At 34.8% G+C, this 25,088-nt stretch overlaps 2 protein-coding genes across 9 annotated transcripts in view; both read right to left on the bottom strand.

Annotated features, from left to right (window-relative positions):
* LOC119634907 (putative uncharacterized protein DDB_G0291812) overlaps window positions 1-12,627 on the bottom strand; it is a 26,510-nt gene extending 13,883 nt beyond the window's left edge. Inside the window, exon 1 of the mRNA XM_038029332.1 lies at window positions 11,755-12,627. The gene's annotated coding sequence lies outside the window, so the exon portion shown is untranslated. The remainder of the gene's footprint in view (window positions 1-11,754) is intronic.
* Window positions 12,628-16,136: 3,509 nt separating this feature from the next.
* LOC119634438 overlaps window positions 16,137-25,088 on the bottom strand; it is a 71,323-nt gene continuing 62,371 nt past the window's right edge. For 4 of the 8 annotated variants that reach the window (XM_038028617.1, XM_038028619.1, XM_038028616.1 and 1 more), the window contains 4 exons: window positions 19,773-19,941; window positions 19,484-19,701; window positions 19,069-19,419; window positions 16,587-18,979 (listed from right to left, as the gene is read on the bottom strand). In XM_038028617.1, coding sequence (XP_037884545.1) covers window positions 16,587-18,979; window positions 19,069-19,419; window positions 19,484-19,701; window positions 19,773-19,941 — 3,131 coding nt within the window. Of the gene's footprint in view, window positions 18,980-19,068; window positions 19,420-19,483; window positions 19,702-19,772; window positions 19,942-22,168; window positions 22,367-25,088 lie in introns of those variants that run through there. The other 4 variants (XM_038028618.1, XM_038028621.1, XM_038028623.1 and 1 more) reach the window with 2 other exon arrangements.

Raw genomic sequence — 25,088 nt, 5'->3', positions numbered from 1 at the left:
ATAAGTGAGTAGAAAGTCTAAAAATTCCCGCTACCGAACGCTAAACCTCCTCGTTCCAAGCGAAACAATTTCGGAAAGAAGATGCACAACCTATTACAGAAAAATCTTTTCGCACTCACTTTTCTTCAAGGCTTTGGAAAATATCTTAAAACATATTCGTAAATCATTTTCGCTCGATCAAGATACCTATCAATGTTTAGTTCTGTAAAAAACTTCGGACTTTTTAAACTACTTCGGTATCGAATCTTATGCATTGATTATATAATCAACTGATAAACGGCTTATTTTCATTTCAATTAATTTAAACTGATTGTGATGTAACTAGAAGGATTCTTTCATTCCTTTCTTGGAGCAGTCTAATAAGTACTTGTATATATGTACAGGTATATAATTGTGTCAAACAATATTGTTAGCTTTGTTACGCATCTTCACACTCCCTAAAGATTATCCGATATTTTAAATTTGCTAATTTATTTGTCAGACTTTGACAAGACTGAACTAATTAAATCCATTCTTAGTTAATATATGTACAAGCAAATTAATATTAGATGCATTATTCTCGTCTAAAGTAGTGAATAGTTAATGCTATTACGGCCGTGTGTTCAACATTTAAAAAGTTCAATATCCAGCCAATGTGGGAATCACTTAGCAAATTGTGAAACTTTCTGATGAAACCGAACTGATTCGTTTGATTTTTTTTTATGAATTTACAAAGTTATTTTCACTTGAATTGCGTAGCAATAATTGACAGTTGATTGATAATTTGTGGCAAACATAATTGAAAACTGATTTTATCGGTCAAGCAATTCATGCACAACGTAACTCATTCCGTATAAAAAGATAAAAACATTTGCTTTTTGACGTCGACTATTGATAAACTGCGAGTACCTTGCGGTTATTGAGAAGCAATGATTCTCTACGTATGAAGATAAAAGGAAGTGGAAATCAATTACAACATGAATAGTGAAATTTTACATCCCCGTTCCATCGAGCCAAAATCACAGATATTTTGATCAACCGTCCCAGCCGGTCAATTCACTTATTACATTACATTACATTGCGTTAAAGCTACGAAATTTACCAAATTTGGGCGAATGCACTAAAGAAGTTTAGTTAGCCTTGGTTTAATTTTCTAAGCATATTGGTCCTACAATCCTACTAACTGACAAATCAATACATATAGTTGCTATAGGAAAATCTTTCGGCTGGCAGTGAGAAATATTTTCATCTACGAGTGGATGGAATTTAATAACAATGTAATCGGTATTGATATTAGTTAGGTCTCACTTTACACGTATATGTTTCATTATTACCAGTTCCTGCAGCTAGCAACGTTCACTTTAGACTTAATTCTCGGCATTTAACTGCATAATATACGTATGACAAAAAAAATTTTAAAGCGAAAACGCACTTTTCTAAAAAAAAAAATTAAAAAGAAGAAAAAAATATTGAAAAAATAGTTTAAGAACATGCTTTTTCTTGGCAGACTGACAAATAATGAAATTGCAAAATAGTCACATAATAATAATTTTGTTTAGCTAATGTTGCACATTCAGTTATCTATGCACTCAATATAAAAATTACATAAAACTTTCAAAGTCTTGCGAAACACAGTAACTTTTGTCATTCCATAAACTTGTATTTAACGCCACAACTACCGCATGGGTCAATATGACCTCTTTGAACCTTTGGGCTTGAAACAAATGATTATAAAACATGTAACGCTCTAGCATTTTTGGATGATTTTTACTTGTATGAAAAGAACTTTAAACCTATGATCAGCTTTCCCTCACTTGGTCTAGTCTTCGCGATACCGATGGGGCACTTTGACCCATAACATTTGTGGAATCGCTACAGTCCCAAAAATAAAGATAGGAATCTGAAATTTGGTACAAAGATTCCTTGGTCGATTAGGCATATGAAGATAAAAAACAATGCTTATGTTTTGCGCAGATACACGCCCACATTTTTTCTATAATTTTGTCCATAACTTTCAGTTTAAAAAGGGGTTCCCATCAGATTCTAACAAAGCCATATATAATGATGAACTTTTAATTGCAATTTTTTTCCATATTTTTTAACATACGTTTGTATACGTTCCTCTATTCAATTGCTAACACTTTTTAACCTGAAGTTCTTAATCGATCATGGAATGTTTGTGTCGAATTTCAACTTCCTGCCTTCATTTTCCCGACTTTAGCATATCACAAAGAGAGAGAGAGAGAGAGATTATGAGGTAAAATGACCTATGATGGTATAAATAATAATAATATGCAAAACGTTGGTGGTTCTAGTGTTAAACTATGCCGATAGTCGGCTCTGTTCGTGTGGGTAAGTGCACTCACAATGTACATATTTTATATAAGTTTAGTATTTTATGAGATGGCGTCCTGGAATACAACCGACATTTGATGCATTTTTTTAATAATTGATTTATATCTTTGAAGCTGAGATAAGAATCCCATGCATCCGTAGCAAGCAAAGGACATAGTTCCATCCCCTTCTGCATCTCTTTCTTCCTCTGCGAGTACAATTTCATTTTGGGTGACATAAATTGAATAAGAAGAAATTTTCCAAGTACGATTCTGAGTGGAGCGACAGCAATATTTACAAGAAAACGAAAAGTAAAATAAAACGCCTCTCTCTCTCTCTCTCTTTGGGCAATAGATTTGGTTATCTATCCCGTAAAATTCAATTACTTTTTTTTAAACAGATTTTAATGATATGAGAAACGAGCGAAGAGAAAGCGAATATCATTTTAAGAAAGGCCATGGCGTTACAAATTCTGAGCGATATGAAGATCCTTCTGAATGCATTTTGGTGATCTTGAAAGCGTCCAGAAGATCAAAGAATATGTTTGTTGCGTTCTCTTCGGTCTCTCCTCCGCCCATTTTTTTACAATTTTGACGGTCTCAGTCTCCTTATATAAGTAAAATGGATTTTAAGCAACAAAAACTCGTTGTCCTCAAAGGTCGGCCAATGTGATATTAAACCAAGGCATCGGAAGACACTTGGGAGAAAATCCCCGATATCTGCTGATAGAAATCGTTTGATCTCTGATGCCGTATGCAATCTTAGCATGATGTCGAATATTATAGGATTGTACAGCCGAAAAGTAAGGTCCATGAAACAATGCCGTGGCCCAAAAACAACGTACGCCTTTACGCAGAAGCGGCATTTACTCTGCAAAAGAGGAGATAAGAGATGCGAACGTACGGGTAAGATGGTAATAAGCAAAAATGCAAGTGCTATCGAAATAGTAAACAAGCAGTGATCGTTCCGATAATGGCAGATGTAAATATCACATGGTATCGAACACATTTGTTGTCATTTCAAGGATCAAGAAAACAATTGGAACTAGTACTTGCCGAGTTCTCCACTCCAGAACTATTGTACGCTATACATACATATTCTGCGGTCTCCTGTTATGTGGGATGTTTCAACAGCTGCAGCAAGTGAAATGCAATAGTGAGTGCGATTGCAAGAATGTCAAGAGGCCATGATGTTACAAAGAAACCCAGTGTTCTTTCTTAAGATCTATACAAATTTATTCGTAACGTTCTTGAGAGGCATGAAATTTTGAAATAACATTTGCTACGAATTGTGGGTGCAATTGTTAAAGATGCAGGTTTGCCATTTTGCTGATAGTCGTTTACCTGACGTATGAATTAGTATGCAGTAGTTTTAAAAATGATATCAAAAGCACATTTGACCTTTTAAAGGAGAATACTCGAGAGCGTGTTATGTAAATTTTCCTGTGTTTTTTTTTACATATGGAAATTGTAAACATACTGCAGGACAAAACGTAAAATATTGGCTCCACTTTCTTGTTAACTCACTTTTAAATTTTCATGTATAAAATATAACTGACATTGCTGGTCTGTTTCCTTTTCACCTAAATGCATGCAATTAATGTCGTCTTGTCCCGTATAATTCAATAGTTTACACTTCAATAGCAATGAATGATAGAAAGAAAATAAAGGAAAGGTAAACCAATAAAAAAAAAAAAAAATACTATTTATATTCGTATTTAAATCTCTTCAACGGACAAAACAATTGTAAACTTTGTTGTTGGAATGGAATAAATCATGGACAACATGTTATTTACAAAAGTTGAAAGAACAAAAACGGCAAAAAGCAAATATTAAAAAAGCTATATTGATTCGTAGTAGAATCTTGGATACCTAACACCTCAAGCAAGCGAACGAAAATCCTATAGATTTCGTTTACTTTCAAGTATATCAGTGGACGGACATGGAAACTGCGCAAGGCAATATTCTACTCAACTAAATACGTTTAAAAGCATAGGTGCGACACGGTGTTCCAGCTTCGGGCGCAATTTTTTCTCTACTAACTGGCTAACGACTAGTTGAGGAACAAGCCCGTTGAGCCCGTTAAATTTTCTGGAAAATTTAGACCAATAAACAATACGTGCGCGCTTTATGGAATCGATTTGTTCCTAAAGAACTGAAAAAGTCAGTACACATCCACGCTTTCGTTTACGGGTCGAAAGAGAAAAAACACAACTCGAATAACTACTCCAGCCACGAATAGTGAAAAGTGTCAGCTTTAGTGAAACAACACCTCATTGCTGTTGGTTTTTTGTTTCTGCTTTGCATTCATCACCTGGCTGTGAAGTGTGAACTACTTTGGCCATTTTGTTTGTTTGGTCATTTTGTGCCGTTTCCCAGAGACACGCATACGGTGATAGTCTAGCGAGCCATATGGGCGAGGTTTAGAATTAAAACAACAAACGTAGTTAAGCTTTTGCTAAGCGGTTTCCCTAGATGAACTCCTCCTTATAGGGTACTACGCGGAGCTGAGTGCACATTTATTCGTAATGAATCAACTTGATTTTCATTTTTTGTACTCTATGTATGTGGTGGTGGTTATACATATATATATATATATGTCGTTTTTTTTTTTTTCTTTTTATTTTTTCGTTTTGAAATCAAACTGCATTCGTAATAAACCGGATGCTTCTACAAAGACATATTAGTTACGAAAAAAACCTTCGTGTTAATTTTTTTCGTTTTTTAGCAAAACCCTTTACTACTTTACTATTTCAGGCGTAAGAGTAAAATTGGCTGGCCATTCGTTTAGTTTAATTTAAAAATGAGTTTTTTCTATTTTGCGTTTTAAGCAAAAAAAAAGTGGTTTCATCAGCATTTCCTTTTCTTCGTTGCTCAAGATTCTATAAAAGAAGAAATTTAAATATTTTTAATACTTTACTCTTGTTGTTTGCACTATTTTATTATAAATTAATTTTATTAAATTGAACTTGATTTTACTGCATTGACAACAAAGTATTTATTGATTCCATGCACACGCACACATATACAAAATGGCAATATTTTAACGTTGGGTTGACAATATATAGGAAAATGATTAGATTTTTATTGCATAAACTATTCATAGGGACTTTAAACTAAGATTCGATTTAACCACGAAATGTCCAAAGTCTCACAAATCGTTTTAGATATTGGAACATGCATGTCCTCTTCCTCAGACATTGTTCATTTTCTTCTGCGCTCTTCGTACTTCGTTAGCTCGCAAGCAGGGTTTATCTTGCCTTCTACAAGATTCGTCTATTGTCGCCTACCGTAGGACTTAGCGGTAATTCTTTTCATAAAAAGATAGGGAACGGTCGGATAGTCATTAAAAAAAGTCCAATTACGACGAATTTTATTACCCCGACTGTAACATTAATTTATTAAAAGAAATGTGTCTCTTACCCATGAAAACACGAAGTAAGCCCAATTCATCTATCCTTTAAGATTTTTACCTACACATTTCTATTTACTAATGTTTTTATTACATCGTCTGTTTTGATATTTGCGCCCAATGGTACAAGTACAACGTGTAGCGAAGATCCCATCATTTTTCGATATGTGTAATAAGCTAAACGATTTAGTCATCTGCGAGCCTATCATATCATCATATGCATAAAGTTGGAATAAATGACGAAGGCTACCAATTCGTCTGAGGAGATTTCCACGATATCGTGAACAGAGGATATATATGGAGTGGGCAGAGAGTTGCCTTCGCTTGCACTCAACAAACGCATAAAAGCTAGTGGTGGGCAATAAAACATTCGCTTCAAATCGAATACAAATTTATTTTTTGTTTGATACGAGTACGTGCCAGAAATGATTTATAACGTATGTATGTGTTTATAATGCATTGGTTCTTTCAACAAATTTAAAAGTCTATAAAAATCTTCTAATATCAAATGTCAACTGTTTGTACATAAAAATGTTAGTCAATTCGCTTTAATAATTTTGCGAGCTATTTTTAAATTGCATAACGCTTTGTGTATATAGTAAGGATGGAGGAAGGGAGAAAATTTAAAATGGAACGTGTTATTAGCGTAACGGTAATTAGGCGAAATTTAAGTAAAATATTTATATATATGCAAATGTATGCAAAAAACCAACACCAACAGATACGCAGGCACTTGGCCAAGCGGCACAAAAGGTTTAATAGTGTCACTTGACACAATCTTTTTTCTCTATTTTAACCACAAAACCATAATATACTGCATGTAATGATATTTAAAACATGCAGAGAAAGGAAAACTAACTAAGAAAATCATCTTTGGTTGCGACCGAATCTCTTATACCCAACGCATTTATTTATCTTAAAAAAAAGAAACGAAAAAACTGACAATCCGATCCTGTTCCTGTAGAATCAATTTAGACTGTTCTCGAAAATTCTTGTCGTTATACTTCTTGTAAATTATAGGTAATTAATAGTAAATCGACTTTTTTTTTACTTTCGATAACAAAGATTTTTCACAGTTTATGTTGTACTGGGCGTATCTTTTAATCTGTTCCATTCATTTTCAACAGCAACTTAGGTCAAATGTTCCTGTTAAAGTTCAAGTCTTGCGGTATTTAAATTCTTGAAAACAGAATAGTGTTTGCCACGCATAGGTGGACAGGTAGAGGGACATATATGTCGCAATCGATTCTAAGATTGATACTAACGAGGACGATGTTCACTTTATGGAACCTTTGAGGCTATCTTCAGGATGTTGACAAACGATGCTTATAAATATCGTTAATATATAGTCTTACTCGTTCTATAAAACAGTTGAGGCAACTAAGTTGTAAAAAATACATAAATAGATAAGAAGACATCAGACAGGCAACTATGTGCAATGCCTCTTAGGCCATTCCAATATTTTGTAAAGAATTTACTTTAAATAATGTCTTTTTGCGCTCATCAGGTAAATTTCCAAATTTGAGAACTTTATCCGAACTTTCACTACTCTAAGAATACGAACACTTGCTTGCAGTGATAGGTAGAGAGAAGATAGGAAAATTATGATGTATGACAGAATTTTTGTTCTCACCAGTCAATTATAGGATATGGGCTGAAGGTATTAACGACTTCAGGCAAACTTATTGTTAGCCTCTTGTGTTATCATAACACAACAATAACTGGAGAAGAGAAACTATGCGAACTTTATCCTGATTTAGGTTGAAGTCTGATTTAAATAATTGCCGTAATTTCCCCAAAGTTTAGACGGAAATTTATAATTATTTTGATCTTTTCTTATATATGTATTCACATTATATTCACAATTGTTACATATTCTCTATGTTTGTTATGATAATTGAAAAAACATGACAAAATGAAATATTGAAATAAGTGCTGTCGTAAGTAAAAACGAAAGGAAAACAAGTGCTGCTATTGTCGTGTGTACACTTACGGATTTTTTACTACTTACGGATGTACGACGTTAATAGTAGCACAAGTGGTAATTAAAAATTACATTGTGTATAAAATACTTATCCATATTTCAATAAAGTGATGTACTATAGCACTGTGAACACTATCGTGACATTATAAAGAAGCCGTTACATAAGAGAAGTAATACGTTTGTGGAGGAAAAAAAGTGGAATTGAACTCTTCTGCCCACCTTTCGAAATCCTTTTAAGCCCTCAAGCAGATACCAATATTCCTTTACAAACCTATCCCGAGGAATTAATAGCTGTATGAAATTTTTGAAGAGCTTCTGTGCATAGGCATGGATGGAGGGTTTGCGCACACTGCCCTCACTATTCCAATAAACACAAAGTCTTGTTACAATGTTTTTTTGTTTTTTTCGCCCTCCATCACTTATGGTGCAGGGGTATATTAAACTTGCACGATTGTATGCAACATCCAGAAAGACTTGAGATAGACTCACTTTTTATTACACATCCCGATGAAGACGAGACGGACAGACGAACAGATATGGCTCCGAATTGATCTAGGGTTGTCTGACCGTCTGTCCTTGTTTTTTTGTTTTCATCTTGCGGGCCGTAATTTTCGAGATACTTTGATGAAATTTGGTACGCCTACATGTTTTGTCCCAAGAGCCGACCTTATTGCGAATGGTTTGCATCGGACCACTTTTTCTTTTATTCTTCTTTAGGCTCAAATTCTCAATCATTTTTAGTATGCCCCTCTGTCTGTCTGCGTAATGTTTGTTGTAAGCATTCTCCTGGCCGCAAAATCGAAGCTAACGGAGTTCAAATGTGGCAGAAACATAAAAAGTTCGTTCCGATTTATTCTGTGTCCGTCCATCTATCTGTCCTCTTGTTCGTCTACTCTGGTGTGTAGTGTCTGTGGTAAACATTCTTCGATTAGCGAAAATTAAGGTAGCGCCTACAAGTTTGCAAAGGAATTTGGAAGTGACCTAAACTTTTCAAAGGACACACCTACACTACGCCAATATGCCTATGCAACAAAAATAGTGAACATCTTTGCTTTCCGTTACTCACCAAGTACAACGCTTACACACCCTACAACTTTCCACTTTTATTTTAAAAATTGGAAAAATCAGCCGCTTACACCCTGTATTATAGAGTATGAAAATTTAGTTTTTTCCTTCTCTTTAGTTTGTTTTTTAAAGGATAGCAGTGGTGGGTATAAAAGATTCGATCATGATCGAATATAATTTTCTTACTTGTTCTAGTTGTTAGTTTTTCAACTTTTCTTTTTTGACAATCAAAAGGACTTGTATTGCGGCAGAGAGGAATTTCGTACTGAAAGATGCTTTGTGGGCGTTAAATATCATTTGGTTTTTTGTGTATAAACACAGAGGCCTTTTAAGAGTACACAGAGGGAGATTCATATACTTGTGCACATTCTCAACTCTTAATGCTACCTCAGCGTCTGTTCATCAAAGTAGAAACAACCACTTAATCCCTGCTTCGCTACATACTTGGAGTTTTTGCGAACGCTAACCACTCTTTGCCGCAACGTATGCGTATGAAGACCGTTTCTTGGTTAAATTAAAATTTTTTAGCGATTCAAAGTTCGCACACATTAAAATTCGTTTTACATACTTTTTTTAACCGACAAATTCAATGACATACGCAGATATATACATATTTATAGGTATGTATGTATACGTATGCACGCATACAAACGTTTCTTTTTTTATTTTAATTTACATTTCTAACATGTGCCTTAAATGTCTTATAACGCCAGCCAACTAACGTTATGTCAACTGCAGCCATTACGCTTTCTTGGTTACTTTATTCCTTTTGTTCTACGATGTACGCGCTTTGTTTACATTGCTAGAAAAGCAGAGCCACTCATGTATACTGTTGTACTTAAAAATGCACTTTAACACGCAGCTTCAGGATCGAGTTTTTGAACCGGAAGATTTAAATATTTCTTAAGCACACAGATGTACACATCTTTCATGCTATTTATCGATTTGTTTCTTTCAACGGTTTTCACGCATTTAATCGCTTACCAAATATAATATTCAAGAAACTTTTTTTAATGTATTAAATAAATTTTTTGAATTGCGAACACACGATATATTTCTTAGAATAAGAACGAATCTAATTTGTCTGAATAATGTTTTATCTCAATAATGAGATTGAAATTCCGCGAAAAGGCATTTTATGTATACACCGTAGATTTTCGTATTCAATATTCTTGAAAGGTTAAATAATTTTTGAAAGGATATTTTCCCGGAGCTCAAAATCATTTTGTGGATGGATGGAATATCCTCGCTAAAAACATGAATGCTATGACACATAAGTGCTCGATAAAAAAAATTGTGGAGATAAGCCAAGGTTCGGTTACTCGATTCGGAACGTCTACCGTTACGTGAAGACGTTGAATTTTTGCTACCATTAGCTTATCTTGAGTAGCGGTATTCAAAACGTGTGAAAATATTGGTTTTAATCTTTTCAAAATGTGTCAGCTAGCTGCCGCTTACGTTCGCCAAGGCGATCCAATAATCCACTAAAATTGAAAAGGTGTTTAGATTATACGGAAAGTTATTCATTCGCATTTCTGCGAAGTGAAAGGTGACGCATATATGAAACGATTGGTGAATTAGTTGAAGACGACGACGTAAAAGGCTAATAATGAGTGTATTGAAATATGGAGCGGATTTTTGTCATCATTTGTCATCTGGATGACTTCTGACCCTCAAATGATTTTTATTATCACAAGCACAGGTGTTTAATGATGAATGATATTCAAAGATTCAAATGCAACGTTTATGTTCCTCTCCGAGAGTTCATAGTTGGTTTTTGCTCTGTTAACAACTATTGATGGCTTTTTATAGCAAATAAAAATCGCAAAGAGCAGCTATAAAGAACTATGCGAAACATATGGTATTATCTGTAGCGACTAAAAGCGTGCATCGTAAATTCAATGAAGCACAATGGAAAAGCGCTAAAATACTGAGGGGCATTGCAGTATTGTCTTTAAAGATTACTCTTTCTCCGCGAACGTTTCAATTAATAAAAGAAATGTGCTTGTCTGCAGTGTGTTTGTGTTTTGTGATTAATATTGAAAAAAACGATAATAAATATGTGTATGTGTGGATGGATGGAGAATTCTTTACTGACACAATACCGATCAAATATTAAACTCATCATCATTACGCTGAGGAACAACTCAAAAATTAGATGAAGAGTTTTTCTTCCTTTCCAAGATTATTTATAGGTCATGCTATTATGACTTATTCGTCTGATATGTTGCAAGAACCGATGGGCTGATGCAATTTCTGAGCCTATTCAAAATTGTTTTTCTTGACTATTTTCCTTTTTTTTGCAAACAAAACTCCGGTTCTGAGTGCAAATGAGTTTCATAAAGAAAGAGCCATATATCTCTCTGAGCTTATCTTCTATTTTCGACGTTTTGAGAATCTCATCGCAATCAAAATTTGTCAATGACTCAAAATATATGCAACTTATAGAATTCGTTATTTTGATGTTACTAACAAGGGAGCGGCATGATAATCTAATGCCAATGAACTAAGAATTCCGTTAAGCGATCGTTCCGGCAGGGCTTCAAGGTGTTTGGAAGTACGTTACATTTAAAATTTCGCGAATGGAAAGTCAACCTCATCGTGATGAAAGTTTGCAACCTTTACAGCCATTTCGGACGACTTTTAATTTCTCGCACATGGTAGTTAGGAATTTGGATTGCAAAACGAGGCGACGTTCAATAGTCAGAAATTGTAAGATATGTCATAGCATGCTGAACAAAATATCAGAACGTTGTAGGAAATTTGTGGCAAGTCTAACGATCACGAGTTGCTGCTGCTGCATTGTCTTCGGCGTGCAATTTGAAATAAAGTTTCCTTATGAGATGGCGTAAGGGCATAAGTCACTTGAGAATTTTTGTGCATTGTGTTCTTTTGCCTTCCTTTGAATTTATGACTTTTCGTGGTGCGGCAAGAAAATTAGGATAAGATAGCAAGTAGACAGCCTTCAATGTTATACTTACCTGAGAAAATGTGTACGTATGTATATAAATATAATCAAAAAGCGGTGGCTTATTGTTTCTAACTGCATGTATAGAAGACTCTCCGGTAAATGAATTTACATGTTTCACGATTATTACATGAGTACAAGCTTTATGTATGTTGTAAGTTGAAATTATTATAATTGGATGGATATCTTGCGTTACGAAAGTTTTTATTTTCACTTTGCACGTACCGAAGATATCTTTTAAATATTCATCAATTAATTAAGAGGTTTGCTGTCATGTGAAAAAGGCTTGCATATAGCCTGCGCGATCCGAGGCCTTTTAATACTTGTCCTTTTTTGTACTCGCTTTGCAACAAAATGGTAAATTGTTTAAATTCTATTTGTTCTTTGCATTTTTATGAGAAAGTGTTTGAACAGAGAAAAATGCAGACAATCAATGTACACGAACTTAAGCAAGGCTAAAGATAATCTGCGACGTAGAAGAAAAAAAAATTTTTTTTAGACGTGGCCGAAAAACACTCAACGTAAAACGTACGACGCCGTTTACAATTGTGAGAGCTGCTGTTGGTTCGTTGGTGTTGCTGACAGCAAGTCAGATGCTTTCCCCGTTATATATATCAATGTATTTTTAAATGTATGTAAGTAAGTCAGTATGCATTTATTATTGTAGTATTTTAGTAGTATTTCCTCTAAAACTGCCTCTGCCTTTTCAAGTGTGTGTGCGAAAGTAACTTTCATAAAGACTTTCATAAAGTATTCTACGTCGAAAATGATTTTTTAGTTGACTCTGCAAATACCGATTTAAGCTATTTCGTGTTTCATTATAAATGAACGACACATTTTTATAGAAATTTATTATTATATTTTATATAAAGTTTTCTGTTTGAAATTTTTGATTATTTTCGTCAAAAATATTCTCCGATTCATGTCATTCTAACGTAAAATTCACTTTGAAGACTAAAATATCCTGTCTACACACTTGTTCGCTTCGTTTTCGGCTTATAAGCTTTCCCATACGGACTGAAAAAAAAAAAAATATATATATATATATATATGAAAACAGAAAGCTTTCTCATTGACTATACTATATGCGATTTTCTTTTTATTCTATGAATTCTCAATGGGCTTTGTATTGCGCTTACAAACTTGCGAAAAACCGCATATAGTGTTGGACGAAAGGGTTGAATAAAGGTAAAGGTAACAAAAAAAAAAAAAAACAAGAGAAGAGAGAGAAAGAGAGAGAGAGAGAGAGCGATAGAGATAAACATGAAAATGAAAATTTTTGTGAAAGAAAAAAGTTCCACAAATTAAAACCAATATATAAGCGAATCTTACGTAAAGGGTACTTAATTGATTGATAATGAAAACTATTATGTAGTTCAAGTTTTCTACAAAATGTTGTGCATATTGATGGAGAGGCAAAAGAGAAAGTAGGAGAGTGCTTCGCTTCAGCTTACCAACACTGGGTGCCTTAAATTGCTTTAAAAGAATTTCGGAATTTTTACACATCTGCTAAGAAGCACGGCACTTGCTGCCATCTCGGACTGGCCAACGTTATAGTATGTCAGATATCTAATTTTATATTCATGTGTGATCATCAAACACATTTCTTTCTCTATTTTGTCCCTAATAAAAGGAGCAGACTTTATATGGCATGAAGACCTTTTCCTACCAAGCAATTGCTCAAGAAGGCTCTTTACGCTTTGAAAAACTAAAAACCGCTTCGACCATCCGTTTTACATGGCGGTTGAGTAAAGTTTTTTTTTTATCTGACCCCAAATATTATGCTTTCGGAAAATTTCAAGTTTTCGTTACTAATTGCTTATTATTAAAATACGGTTTGAGTTGCCCTGTGCGAATGAAATTGTTTTTCTCTCTCCTCTGCTCTATCTTCATCATCGTAGACGTTTATGCGTAAAAGCTCTCTCTAATCTTGTATGTACAAGCGATGCGTCTCTCTTTTTTTTTTGTTTTTTTTGTTTTTTTTTTTTTTTTTGGTTTGAAGAGATACAGCTGATATTTGTATATATCACGGTAACACCGGAAACCCGATGGGAGTGCAAATATTTCCGTTGCAAAGTCATTTTCATGCAATGTGGGAAAACTGAAAAAACGTGTTTATGAAATTCTTTTCTTTTTTATTTTTTTTTGGGATAAAAGAAATGAAATTGTAAAAAATAAGTGCAAAGCAGTATTGAAAGGAAGAGTATTGTTTACATCCATGCCATCATAGCGAAAGTACAAAAAAGTTCTCATATGATTTAAAGCTTTACCGGCATTATGTTCAGTAAATGATAAGAATATAAGTAAAAAAGACGTGTTCACCTCACCGCAGGGCAAACAAATTAAGTGCGTCTCCGATTAATCATAAAGCATTTGCTTTGTTAACATTTACACGAAATTCCAGTTCAGTTTTTATAGAAACTAATGAAAAGACGACTGTTTCCACATTTCTGTCTGTGTTTTTCATTTCGTGGCATTAAAATAATGCCTGCAAGTGAATATTATTCAGTCAGATGAATGATGAAAACTTGAGGCAGAAGTGTGTTTGTAAATTCCAGGTGTGATAGAGGAGTTGAACAGGCCGATGGGCTCTAACTCTTTCTCGACACTTCAAATAGCACCAGCACCCAATCCATTCATATGGTCTGAGTTCCTTAGATATTAAGCGACGCAATGTTTCTTCTTAAAATGAAATGTAACCAACTACTCGAAAAAAACAATGCTTGGCTGCGGAATTTGTTTTAATGTCTTTTGAAATATGGTCAGTGAAAATCGATTGTTTGATCAGATGATTAGTTTCGTGACACTATTTTCTCGCAATTAATCAGACATCTCCAGAGCATGGCTTTTAAATATATGCTCTGTCTCCTCTCACTCGAAACACGTCTGCATACAATTTGTTCCTTACATGAGCCAATATAAAGAACTTGGATTATCATTCAATGAGAAGAAGTTGGTTGCATTCGTACTTGTGCTGGTACTCGCTTTTGCCTGGTAAGGATTAACTAGATTATGTGTGTTTTCCCTGCACTTCAGACTTATCCAAACCTAACTGCAATGCAGTCCTCGAAGCAGTTTTTTTAAAACCGCTTAACGTATGGAGTGTTCTTGGAACGAAATAAGTGTTATAAGACTTATCGATCCTTATGTTATTGCTGCTGCGAATGTGACAAGAAATTTAGAGAAATATGTATTCATAGCATTTTCCAAAACTTTGGTCTCATTTGGTTTTTTTAGTTCTTTTTATTTGGGTAAAAACATTAAAAGGAAAAAACTCATATTTAAGGCATTACAGGAGAGCATACGCGTTGCTTGTTTAAAACTATCGTAAGAAAGAGATATTAAAATAAACTTAAGTTAAACGCTAGTTATTTTTATAAAATTTAACTGACGTTGATTTAAATTTAATTTGGAAATAATATTAAATGATTATAATACAAGCTAACAGTATTGTACAAAATCGATGGTTGGTTCGTTTCGCTGCGTCGAACATATGAATGCCCGTGAATGAACTGATTTTTTAATTTCATTAAAAACCAATTGTTTTTTTTGTCCGTATGATTTAAGAAGCCGGTTTTACTTAGACTGAGACTCACGAGCTGTCGAATGTCGACTTCGAAGGGCGCGCCTTTTGCCATTAAGCACAATTGTAGGGGATTCAGTTCGCTTAGTTCACTTTTGTATAAAATGCGAAATTAGGAAAAGTTGTGTAGAATTTCCGTTTCCCTCCCATTTTTTTTTTTTTTTTTCTGGTACAAAGGCATCCTCCCATTAGGCCGGATGATCGGACTACCAGTCTACTAAGTTTAATTTGCAATAATTGCATAACTATGTTGACACTGCGCGCTTTGCGCCAGTCGTATGTCGTACTCGCCAAGTTATAAGTCAAAAAATATCAGTTCATTTTGAAGAACTTCTTTTTAGAAGGTAAGCAGCATAAAATACAAATAATTTGAATAAAAATTTTAGAGTTAACAGCAAACTATAGATGCAATAAATATTTTTTTCTTTATTGCAAATTATTATGAATATGTATGTAAAGCTAGTTTTATTTACTCCTTATATATTGCAGGTAAATAAAAATATGATATGTTTGAATATATTTGGTTGTGCCGTAGAAAATATACCCTTCTTATAATGGTTAATTTATTTTATTTTTTTTTTTAATTTTTTTAATTTTTAATTACACATTAACGTTTCAAAAGAGTGCTTGCTATTATCTATGTTGTTATACTTTCCTCTTATGCGCAGTCTTCATATATTTAAAAAGTGTGTTTATTACATATTTTCATAACATATTTTCTTAACTTTTACTCGTATCTTTTTTTGCAATTAATTAATTTTTAATTAAACATTAACTAGTTTATACTCATTGAAATGCTTTAAAACATTTACTTACAACAATTAAAATAATTATACAAAAATATTAAAATGAAATAAGGACTTTAAACTAAAGGAAGAAAATTATGCTTGACTTTAAACTATTTCTCTCTCTGTTCTTCATTATTTCTATCTCAAGTAAATTGACATAATCATAAAATTCGAAATTTGCTGTAAGTTGTCAAGTTGTCTTCACTTCGTTGTGTGGAGGGGAATCCCATCTGTTTCTTAACTTCATCTAAAGATCCGAATTCGGAACATTCTCGCAGGCAAATGATTGAGACAAAAAACGAACGAACGCAGCCTAATTGACTCGGAATTTTACGCTTACGAATAATATGTACATAATTTATGAATTCCTTCAGGAACTCCGTCCACCTATTGACGTCATCATTTCTTCGTTCTATGAGTTTTTTCAAATTCTGTCGTACTTCTTCTCCTCGGAATATTTTGCATCGGAATTTCCTAACAATTTATGTAATTGTGACTATCACTTCCTGGGTCAATCTGAGCATCTTCTGTTGTCTTTGAGGCTTCCTTGCCGTTAGCTTTCTCGGCCTCCTCTAAGCATTTGTTTAAATTGCTCCCGACATTCTGATAGACCTCAGCCTGTACTTCGATACAACCGTTTCGAGATTCAGCTTTTTGTGTTGCCGTAGCCGGCTTAAAAGAACTGCAAGTGGGTGTGATTTTATTCAATTTCCCGTAGATTATATTCGACTTTTCATTTAATTTTATCGGTTGCAAGGTAACGTTGCTTTGATTTTGGTAATTATGATCAGGTTCGTGATTTGCTTCCATTATTGTATTCAAATAGTTACTGTTACTGTTCTGGGAATTGTTTGTGCTCTGGCTGTTGTAAACCGGTATATTGGAGGGAAACATTTGGTAGTGTTCGTTACCCAATGGACTGGTAGGGGAATTGAGACGCGTACACGAAGACATGGGCGAGGGAAAGACAATTTGATGTCGTTCATCGCCTGGTGTAGAGTTAGGTGTAAATATTGGTCTTGGTGGTGGTGGTACTAAGTAGTTATCTGTTAATGTACCGGGAGAACCTAAACGACACCCAAATCGACGTTCTTCATGATCTGAATGGGTACCGGAGTCACCCAAGGAGGTACCGCTGCAGTTACTGCCAGTACTTAGACGTCCTGATGAGCTTGAAGAAGAAACCGATTGTAAACTTAATGAGCTAATAGGTCTTGCCGATGACTTGAAACTGGACGTGGTAGTAATGGAGGATTTGGTTTCATCCAGCATTCCGTCTATACAAGAGTTCTTCTCGTGTCCTAAGCTTGATGAGGATTTGTGACGGGAAAACAGTTTTTTAAATTTATCGAAAGGCGTGTCACGTTTTAAATGAGTTCGCATTTGATCTTGTATGCGCTCGTATTCTTTGCGCAACTGATCAATTTGTTCTTGTTTCTCACGGAAACTTTGTTGTACATCGTTCCGATGTTTCCATTTCTCTACTAATACCTCAACCTCTCGTATGGACAGGACGTTGTTTTTAAAATCATGCATAATTTCTGCCAATTCATCGTCTACAGTCGAACGGGCACCACTAGAAGCGTTTGAGCCAGTACGTTTTAAAGTTCCATAAGTTGGTTGCTGGCATGCCAAACGTGATGAAGAACCGACCCGTGACAAATTTTGACGGCAACTTTGTAAAACGTCCTCTTCTACCGGTATATTCGAAGGCTGTGTTAAATAGTTACCATCATCTCCGTCTGTGACAGAGTTAGCATGCATTACGGGTATATTAGACGGTTGTAATACGTAATCATTGGCGGAGGCTGCAGTATCTGAACAATTTTCCAAAAGTTGTGAGCATTCATGACTGAACTTATCAGTTTGATAGGGTGAATCTGTGATATTCTCTGCCGTATGATTTTTATTTTGCTCTTGGGAAGAATAATAAGGCGGTTCGGTAATCAAAAGTTCTTTAGAAGTTATCTCAGGTCCCGTAAAAGTTTTGTTAGAATCGAAGTTCTTGCTGATGTCAGACGAATTTTCATCTTCTATCTCTACACTGATGTAATTGAGATTTGTTATCGCCCGAGTTTCGATAGTTTTACTCTTAATCTCGGGTGTATTTTCACGGTCTGAACCACTCGACATTTCCATATATTCGGTTGGCTGTTCGTTGGTTGCCTTATCGGGCAATTGATGACTGGGTGATTTCGGTTGTTTGCTTCTAGGAGAAGCCGGATTCGATTTGGAGGCTTCTATTATAACTTTGGCATTATGACACTTATTACCACCGGAATTTTGATTATTCTTGCTATCATTATTGATTGTAATGCCTTTGAAGTAATGGTACATGGTGGTTAATTCATGAAACTCCGAAAAACTCATTATATTACGAGCCAGCTTATGATGCCCCTCAGATTCGGCCAATTCGGCTGGCGTTTTACCAGAGCAATTACGTACTCCGCAGGCGGTATCACCACCCGGACATTCAAGCAGCTGCATGCACAAACGGGTCAATCCCCAGCGAGCGGCAAAATGCAGTAGTGTTGGATATTCTTCGGGGCTTGTTTCACGCATTGACAATAAGTGATGATGTCGTTGTTGTTGATGTTGATGTTGTTTCTCGTACGGGCCGTTGAGTAAATGAAAATTTGGTGGCATATTCTTTTGAAAACATTGCAAAAGATGTAAATCCAAGTCATCGCGTTCTATCGGTCCAATTCCTAGTGCATGGCACATAAACTCAATCGGTGAATTCTCAGCGCGTAATAACTGCTCCAACTCTCGCAGTCGTGATTCGCATTTAATGGGTCTTGCACCAAGATTCTTATCATTCTTCTCAATACGTATTTCAATCATTGTTGAAATTTCCATGCATGACTCTAAATCGAAAAAAAACACAGAGAAACACACGAGGAAGAAACGTAAATGTTCTGTCATCGTTCGATAAGTGGTCGTGTTTTTTAATTACCTGGTATAGCAAATTGCACCGTATATGGATTGCGGCATTTGAAGTTGCGTAACTCGATTAATTCGCCCGATTTTTCAACGGTAATTTTCAAGATGTCGTCTCTTTCCAAAGGCTCGTTAAGCATTGCAACTACTTTATTTTGGCCAATTTTAACTTTCCTTGGCAAAATAGTGAAACCGTCTGAACAACTCGAAACACTACGCGATATGTTGCCGGCACTTTCATTGCAAACGGGGCGTTGACACAAGGCGCGACCCAGGATGTCAGTAGCAATGCCCAATATGTTACTGATCTGTGCTTGGTCGTTGTCACGAATGGCACAACGGCGCCATCGTAGATAATTAGGCAGAGCTAAGAAAGGGCAAAAACAGTTTTTGTTCGAGGTTAAGCGGAAAATATTTAACAAGACTTGTACCTGTTTTATGAACTTCTTTAACTTTCTCGTCAGCAACATCTAAGAGAATGCCCAGCACTTTTTCAACTCGTACTATAGCCGATAGCTGGGACATAAGCAGTGAATGCGATAGGGCCAATAGAGCCGGACAGAGTATTACAATTTGTAAGGCAGTGTTTTGGTATTTACTTGCGATTTGCTCACTAAATGGACCATCCTCGATTTTAATGTGCAAGAAGCTAACAACAATTTTTTTATTTGAATTAAATATTTTAATAAAAAATTTCATTTATTTAAATTGAAAACTTACTTGAAAGGTTTGCGTCCACGCTGTTTGGTGATTTTATCGAAGTGATTTTTCAAAAAGTTCGCCCTTAATATAGCACGTTCGCTATGCTTGGCAGTCACTATTAAAATGTCATCCATATTGTACGAATTTGTAGAGCTGGTCATGCTGTTGCTCATCGTGCCGCAGTTGTCTGAAAAAAAAACCAAGCAAACCAAAGCAACGCATAAATTATAAGGTGATCCTGGTGGTTGTACGCTGGCAAGCACATATGTACGGTAAGCGAACCGATTACACATACATATGTATGTGTGTTTAGAGGTTTGTACGTTTATGGGAAAACCAAATGTTTGCTTAACCAGGATTTAATATAGAATGAAAGCATTTCACTATGCCATCTAAGATATCAGATAGCGTAGCATATGTCTTTACGAATCGTTTGTTTGTTTGTGATATAATTTGAGTTGATTTTCAGCCAAAACAATACATATGTATATATATGTACTGTAATTGTAGAGAGTAGATATATATATATATATATATATATATATATATTATTTATTTATATAAAGACCAGATAAGGGGCCAAGACCGACACTATATGCGATCATATATTAAAGGCAATATTTCAAAGTAATCTAAGTGTTCGCCTAAAAAACTACAAATAGTTTTCAAGGACTTCTCTCTCTCTACTGGCAACCACAAGGTCTACTTTTATGCGATTGTTTTTATCTTCTAACTGCGTGTACGTGCCGGCATGTGCGTATATTGTTACAGAAGAATTGCATGCAAGAAAGAATCGCACATTTTTACACCCTTTCAATGTCTTCTCCCCCTCGTTGTGCTAACAAATGAGCAAATTTTTGTGCACGCATTCAATGCTGGGAATATTTGCCGCGTCTTCACAATCTCCACCCAGAAATGGATGATGCATTTAAAATTTATTTTTAACTCCTGCCATTCTTGCAATATTATTTTAATTGTTTCGGAGTTTTTGGAGGCACCATTGCACCGCGCCACAGTGTGTTATATAAAGCGAGGCATCTTTAATCGCATATGTTTAATGTTTATAAAAATATTTAAATACTAGACAGACAAATATGACAGGCAACAGACAGAAAAGAAGACATTTTGTTAAAGGGTCTTAAGACCAAAAAAGGAAAATTTAATAAAATAAATAAAAAAACTGCGAAAAACTGCGTAAAACTGCACTGTGAACACAAGAAACCAAACAATCAGGACAAATTGAGACAACAGCCGACAGATATCAAATAAAACTTTGTCTTTTGTGCATTGACGTTGCATTTGCAGTGTAGGGGATTAACAATAATAAGACTTTGATTCATTGGCTCGCATCGGTTATGGAATGTACTTCACTTTCGCGCCAAAACAAATACCAATCAAAAAAACAAATGTTTTCTCCCTGAAGTTAATTCCGTATGACTTTCAGCCTAAGCTTCTAAGCCTCTAATGCGTGACAAAATTTTCACATTGAATTTCTAATGGAAATTTTCTATAGTAGTAAGTTGTAAACGATTTTTTTTTTGAGGTTAGTTTCCGTTAATGCAAATTTCCAAATCCAATGTTTAGAAATGAATTGTGAATGAATGTAAGCGACTTTCAAGCGATTGCTCGATGAAGAACCAGAACCAACTCTACCAATGAAGAACTATTACTACATCATTGTACATTGAATGAACTATTTGCTGCGCTTATCATCATCGTCCGCAGATGGGCATATGCTCGCTCGCTTTCATTCACATCCTCAGCCCAATTAGCTATGCTTGTCCGTCTTTTCGGTCTCTGTTGCTGCATTTCTTAACTTTACAAGAATTAAGATAGAAACTTAAGATCTTGCGCGTACATGTTTTTGATGAACAAATCACTCCTGAAGTTTAAGAGGATACTTAATCCGCACATCCCAATAGCACCCTCCAATAGCTGAATAATCGAAGTGAGGAGGAAAGTTACATTCGGCTAAAACAGATATTGATATTTCTATTAATCTAAAAAACGCTTTAAAATTTTTATTGCGCATCTGCTCAAATTCATTGGTGAACAAAAAAGGTATTAATTGAAATTAGGCGCAGTCTTCGGGTGATTTGACCCGCTTTTAATGTTTTGGCCAAATTTGAAGACGATATCATAGCTTTTGCAACCAGACAGATGGACATGTTTAAATCGATTCGTATGTACACTTCGTATGGGCTCTTGAATCTTTCACGTAAGCGTGGTGTACAAATGACAAAAATGAATATCATCCTAACTTTCGGTGGCGGATATAAAAAATCTATAAAAAGCACCTAAAAGGTAATGTCTATCAAGGTCGTTTATGCTTCCGCTACATGAATATTAGGACTTATTAAGGGTAATAGGTAGGTATTCCATGATATGTCCATGCTATGAAAAGCTATTCTTACTTGTTTTTTATATATGTTTTAGCCGATGCTGAAGTGAAGTAATACCATTAAGAGGAACATTAACGTAGGCTAAGTAATGCTGAAGGTCGTTTTTTTCGCGTCGTTGCTTTCTGTGTGATACGTGCAGTAGATTAGATTTTCGCACTTCACGTGAGCGTCTTTAGGTCTATTCTTTTATTTTAATTAGTTACTTTACGTAATTGATTTCTTGGTAAATCTTTTAAGTTAAGAAACAAGTTTTTTTTTTTTTTTAATTTGAATTTTAACAACTTGTTTTAAATCATTTTATTCGTTGTTTATATGTTTCTATTGCTAGTAAAAGAAACAAGAAAAACGCACGCATTCACCAATAAATTATCATTTAATTAACGCTATTTATAACAATAGTAGGAAACTCGCGCACATATTTTGTTTTATTTTTTGTTTTGTTTTTTGGAGTTACACAGACAAAAAATACTATGCAATCAAATGTGTGTCATCAGCACTGCGGAGTCATACGTTTTTAGGCCTTTAGTGCCATTCGTATATAAATAAAATTGAAATTTTTCACAATTTCCTATTGTCTAAGAGGAGTTTTTTTATTTTACGTCTTGCTTCATTTCAACAATATGCCCCATATTCAGGAAGCAGGCTATACTCGTTCAAACTACGTTCTTCATGCAAAGGTCTGGAATGCAATGATTAAAAATTAATGTGGTTTGTAATTTTCTTGTATGTGGCGTTATGATCCAGAGATCTACATGTTATCGCCGAAACTAACACACTTCTACTATAGCGAACTAAGCAGATATAAATGCTAAATACCGTCTTGCTTATGACACCCACAACACTCTACTGCACTAGTCCCGCGTGCATTCAATAAGATTATTTATGAAAAAAAAAAAAAAAAAGAAAAAAGAATTTAGAAAAGCCGACATCGACGCACAAAAAAAAAACTTGCCGGAGTAAAAGGGAAAAGTGTTGTCTTTCGCTTGAGTACACATCCATACGACTTTGTTTGTAGTTGTGTTTATTTTGCAAGTGTGTAAAGTTTGACTGGTTTGTTTTGACTGCCAGACTGTCTATCAATATGCCTCTGCTTTGTATCTTGTATCTGTATCTGTGAATCTGCACATACTTTATGCTATGCGGCTATAGTGATCATTGCTTCCTGTTTTTCTTTTCAAAAAACAGGCAGGAACGATAAAGGAAACCTATGAGATTTTTAAAATTTTCATTAATTTCTTTCATTTATTTCTTGCTTTGATTTTTCTTTGCTTTTGGATAATACTTAAAAAATTCTTTGCTATAAAACTATAACACATACGCATTTTTTTGCATGCTTTCATTATACGATAACCTTTTTTTGTGCCTTTTTTGCCTTTTAAACAAAATTGTCATACTTTGTTAATTGAAAACCATTTACAAATGACATACGAGTAACATTAAATGAGTCAGTCAAAACTCATGAGTGTATTTCACTCATGAGTACTGAGTAGTATTTAAGAAAATCGCATCTTAAAAACATGTTTATGGAACAGAGGAAAGTTTTTGTTTTTTGAAAAAAAATTGAATAAATTCCCAGATATATGACCCAGAGGTTCACAGAATTACATATGTAATAAAACACTTAATATATTCCGACCTTGTCTCTTCTATCACAGACGACGTAATGATTTATGTTATTATTTAATATTTGTATTGCAGAAGAGCAACATCTGGTAAGTGTTACTCTTAAGTTTGTTTTAACATAAAGAGCAACAGTACGAAAGTTATAGTCGCCATTCAACGAATTTTGGATACCCATCACCAACATCTCGTGCAAACATGCAACAATGGGGCATTAGTTAAATATCAAGTGCCAGCAGATCAATTATTGCAAGAAGCTAATGGACGGACAGCCAACATAGTTGATAATAAATATTTGTTCAAAGTTTTCAAATTTGCTCCTCTTTCTCTACATGTCGTCCTCTATGTGTTACTTCTTTGCTTTCGCCTCCTTATCCTTTGCTTGTTACGTTGTCAGATCTTCCAGTCACCCTAATCGGCTGTTTTTTGTTTATTCCTACGTAGGAACCGAGCTTACAGATAAATCTTTCTGCTAATTCCTATACTGGTATCTACAGTAAGTTTGCGAATGACTTAGAGAGAACAGCATTTTCGAATCTTGGTTCTTTTAAAGCTTCTTCAATCTCTGTCTGTCGCAAGCGAATCCAGAATTCAATAACAACTATGATTGTATATGTGTATAGACATTGTCGAATGACCGGAATAGCTTTGCTACCTGCCCGTCTACTCTAATTTTTATGTCATTGAAATTTCAACAATAGCTTCAATACAAATACAAATAGAGTCGGGAACTTGATATATTTTACCCACTAGTTACGGATACTATAATAAAAAGAACATCAGAAAAAGATGGCTTCACTTTATTACATCGTAAGATATATCCGCACAACGCGAAGACTGGCCCTGGTTTCTCAAGCTGCAAACTCCAGCATTGAAAGAATGTCATGTTTATTTACATTTGCATATAATTATAAAATGTTAACAATGTCGCGAGTGTTTATTTATTTATTACAATTGAATAAAAATGTAGTTAGTCTTTTTTGTTATTAAGCAACAGAAACAAGCTCTTGTCAAAGATATGTCAAGCAAACCAAGGATAACTACGAAGAAAAAGTGTTTTATTGAACTAGACAAGAGCCTTATCTATTTTATTGATATCACCAAAGCCAGGTTCAAACAAACAAAGTTGCTACGTTTTTATAACACCTTAAGGTAAGCCGAGCTCGAACTGAAACTCATAGCAGAATCTAGACGCACAGCGATGTAAATTTTGTTATATAACGTGTGGAATAAGTTGTCTTCACTTCGTATAACGGCACTGATGTAGGGTGCAAACAATGTCTACATCATTTTCGTTTATTCCTCTTCACAA

This window comes from Glossina fuscipes, unplaced genomic scaffold (genome assembly GCF_014805625.2).
Source record: "Glossina fuscipes isolate IAEA_lab_2018 unplaced genomic scaffold, Yale_Gfus_2 3, whole genome shotgun sequence".
Lineage (NCBI taxonomy): Eukaryota > Metazoa > Arthropoda > Insecta > Diptera > Glossinidae > Glossina > Glossina fuscipes.
The sequence above is the reverse complement of the archived record's forward strand: the minus strand, read 5'-3'. Positions and strand labels throughout refer to the sequence as shown.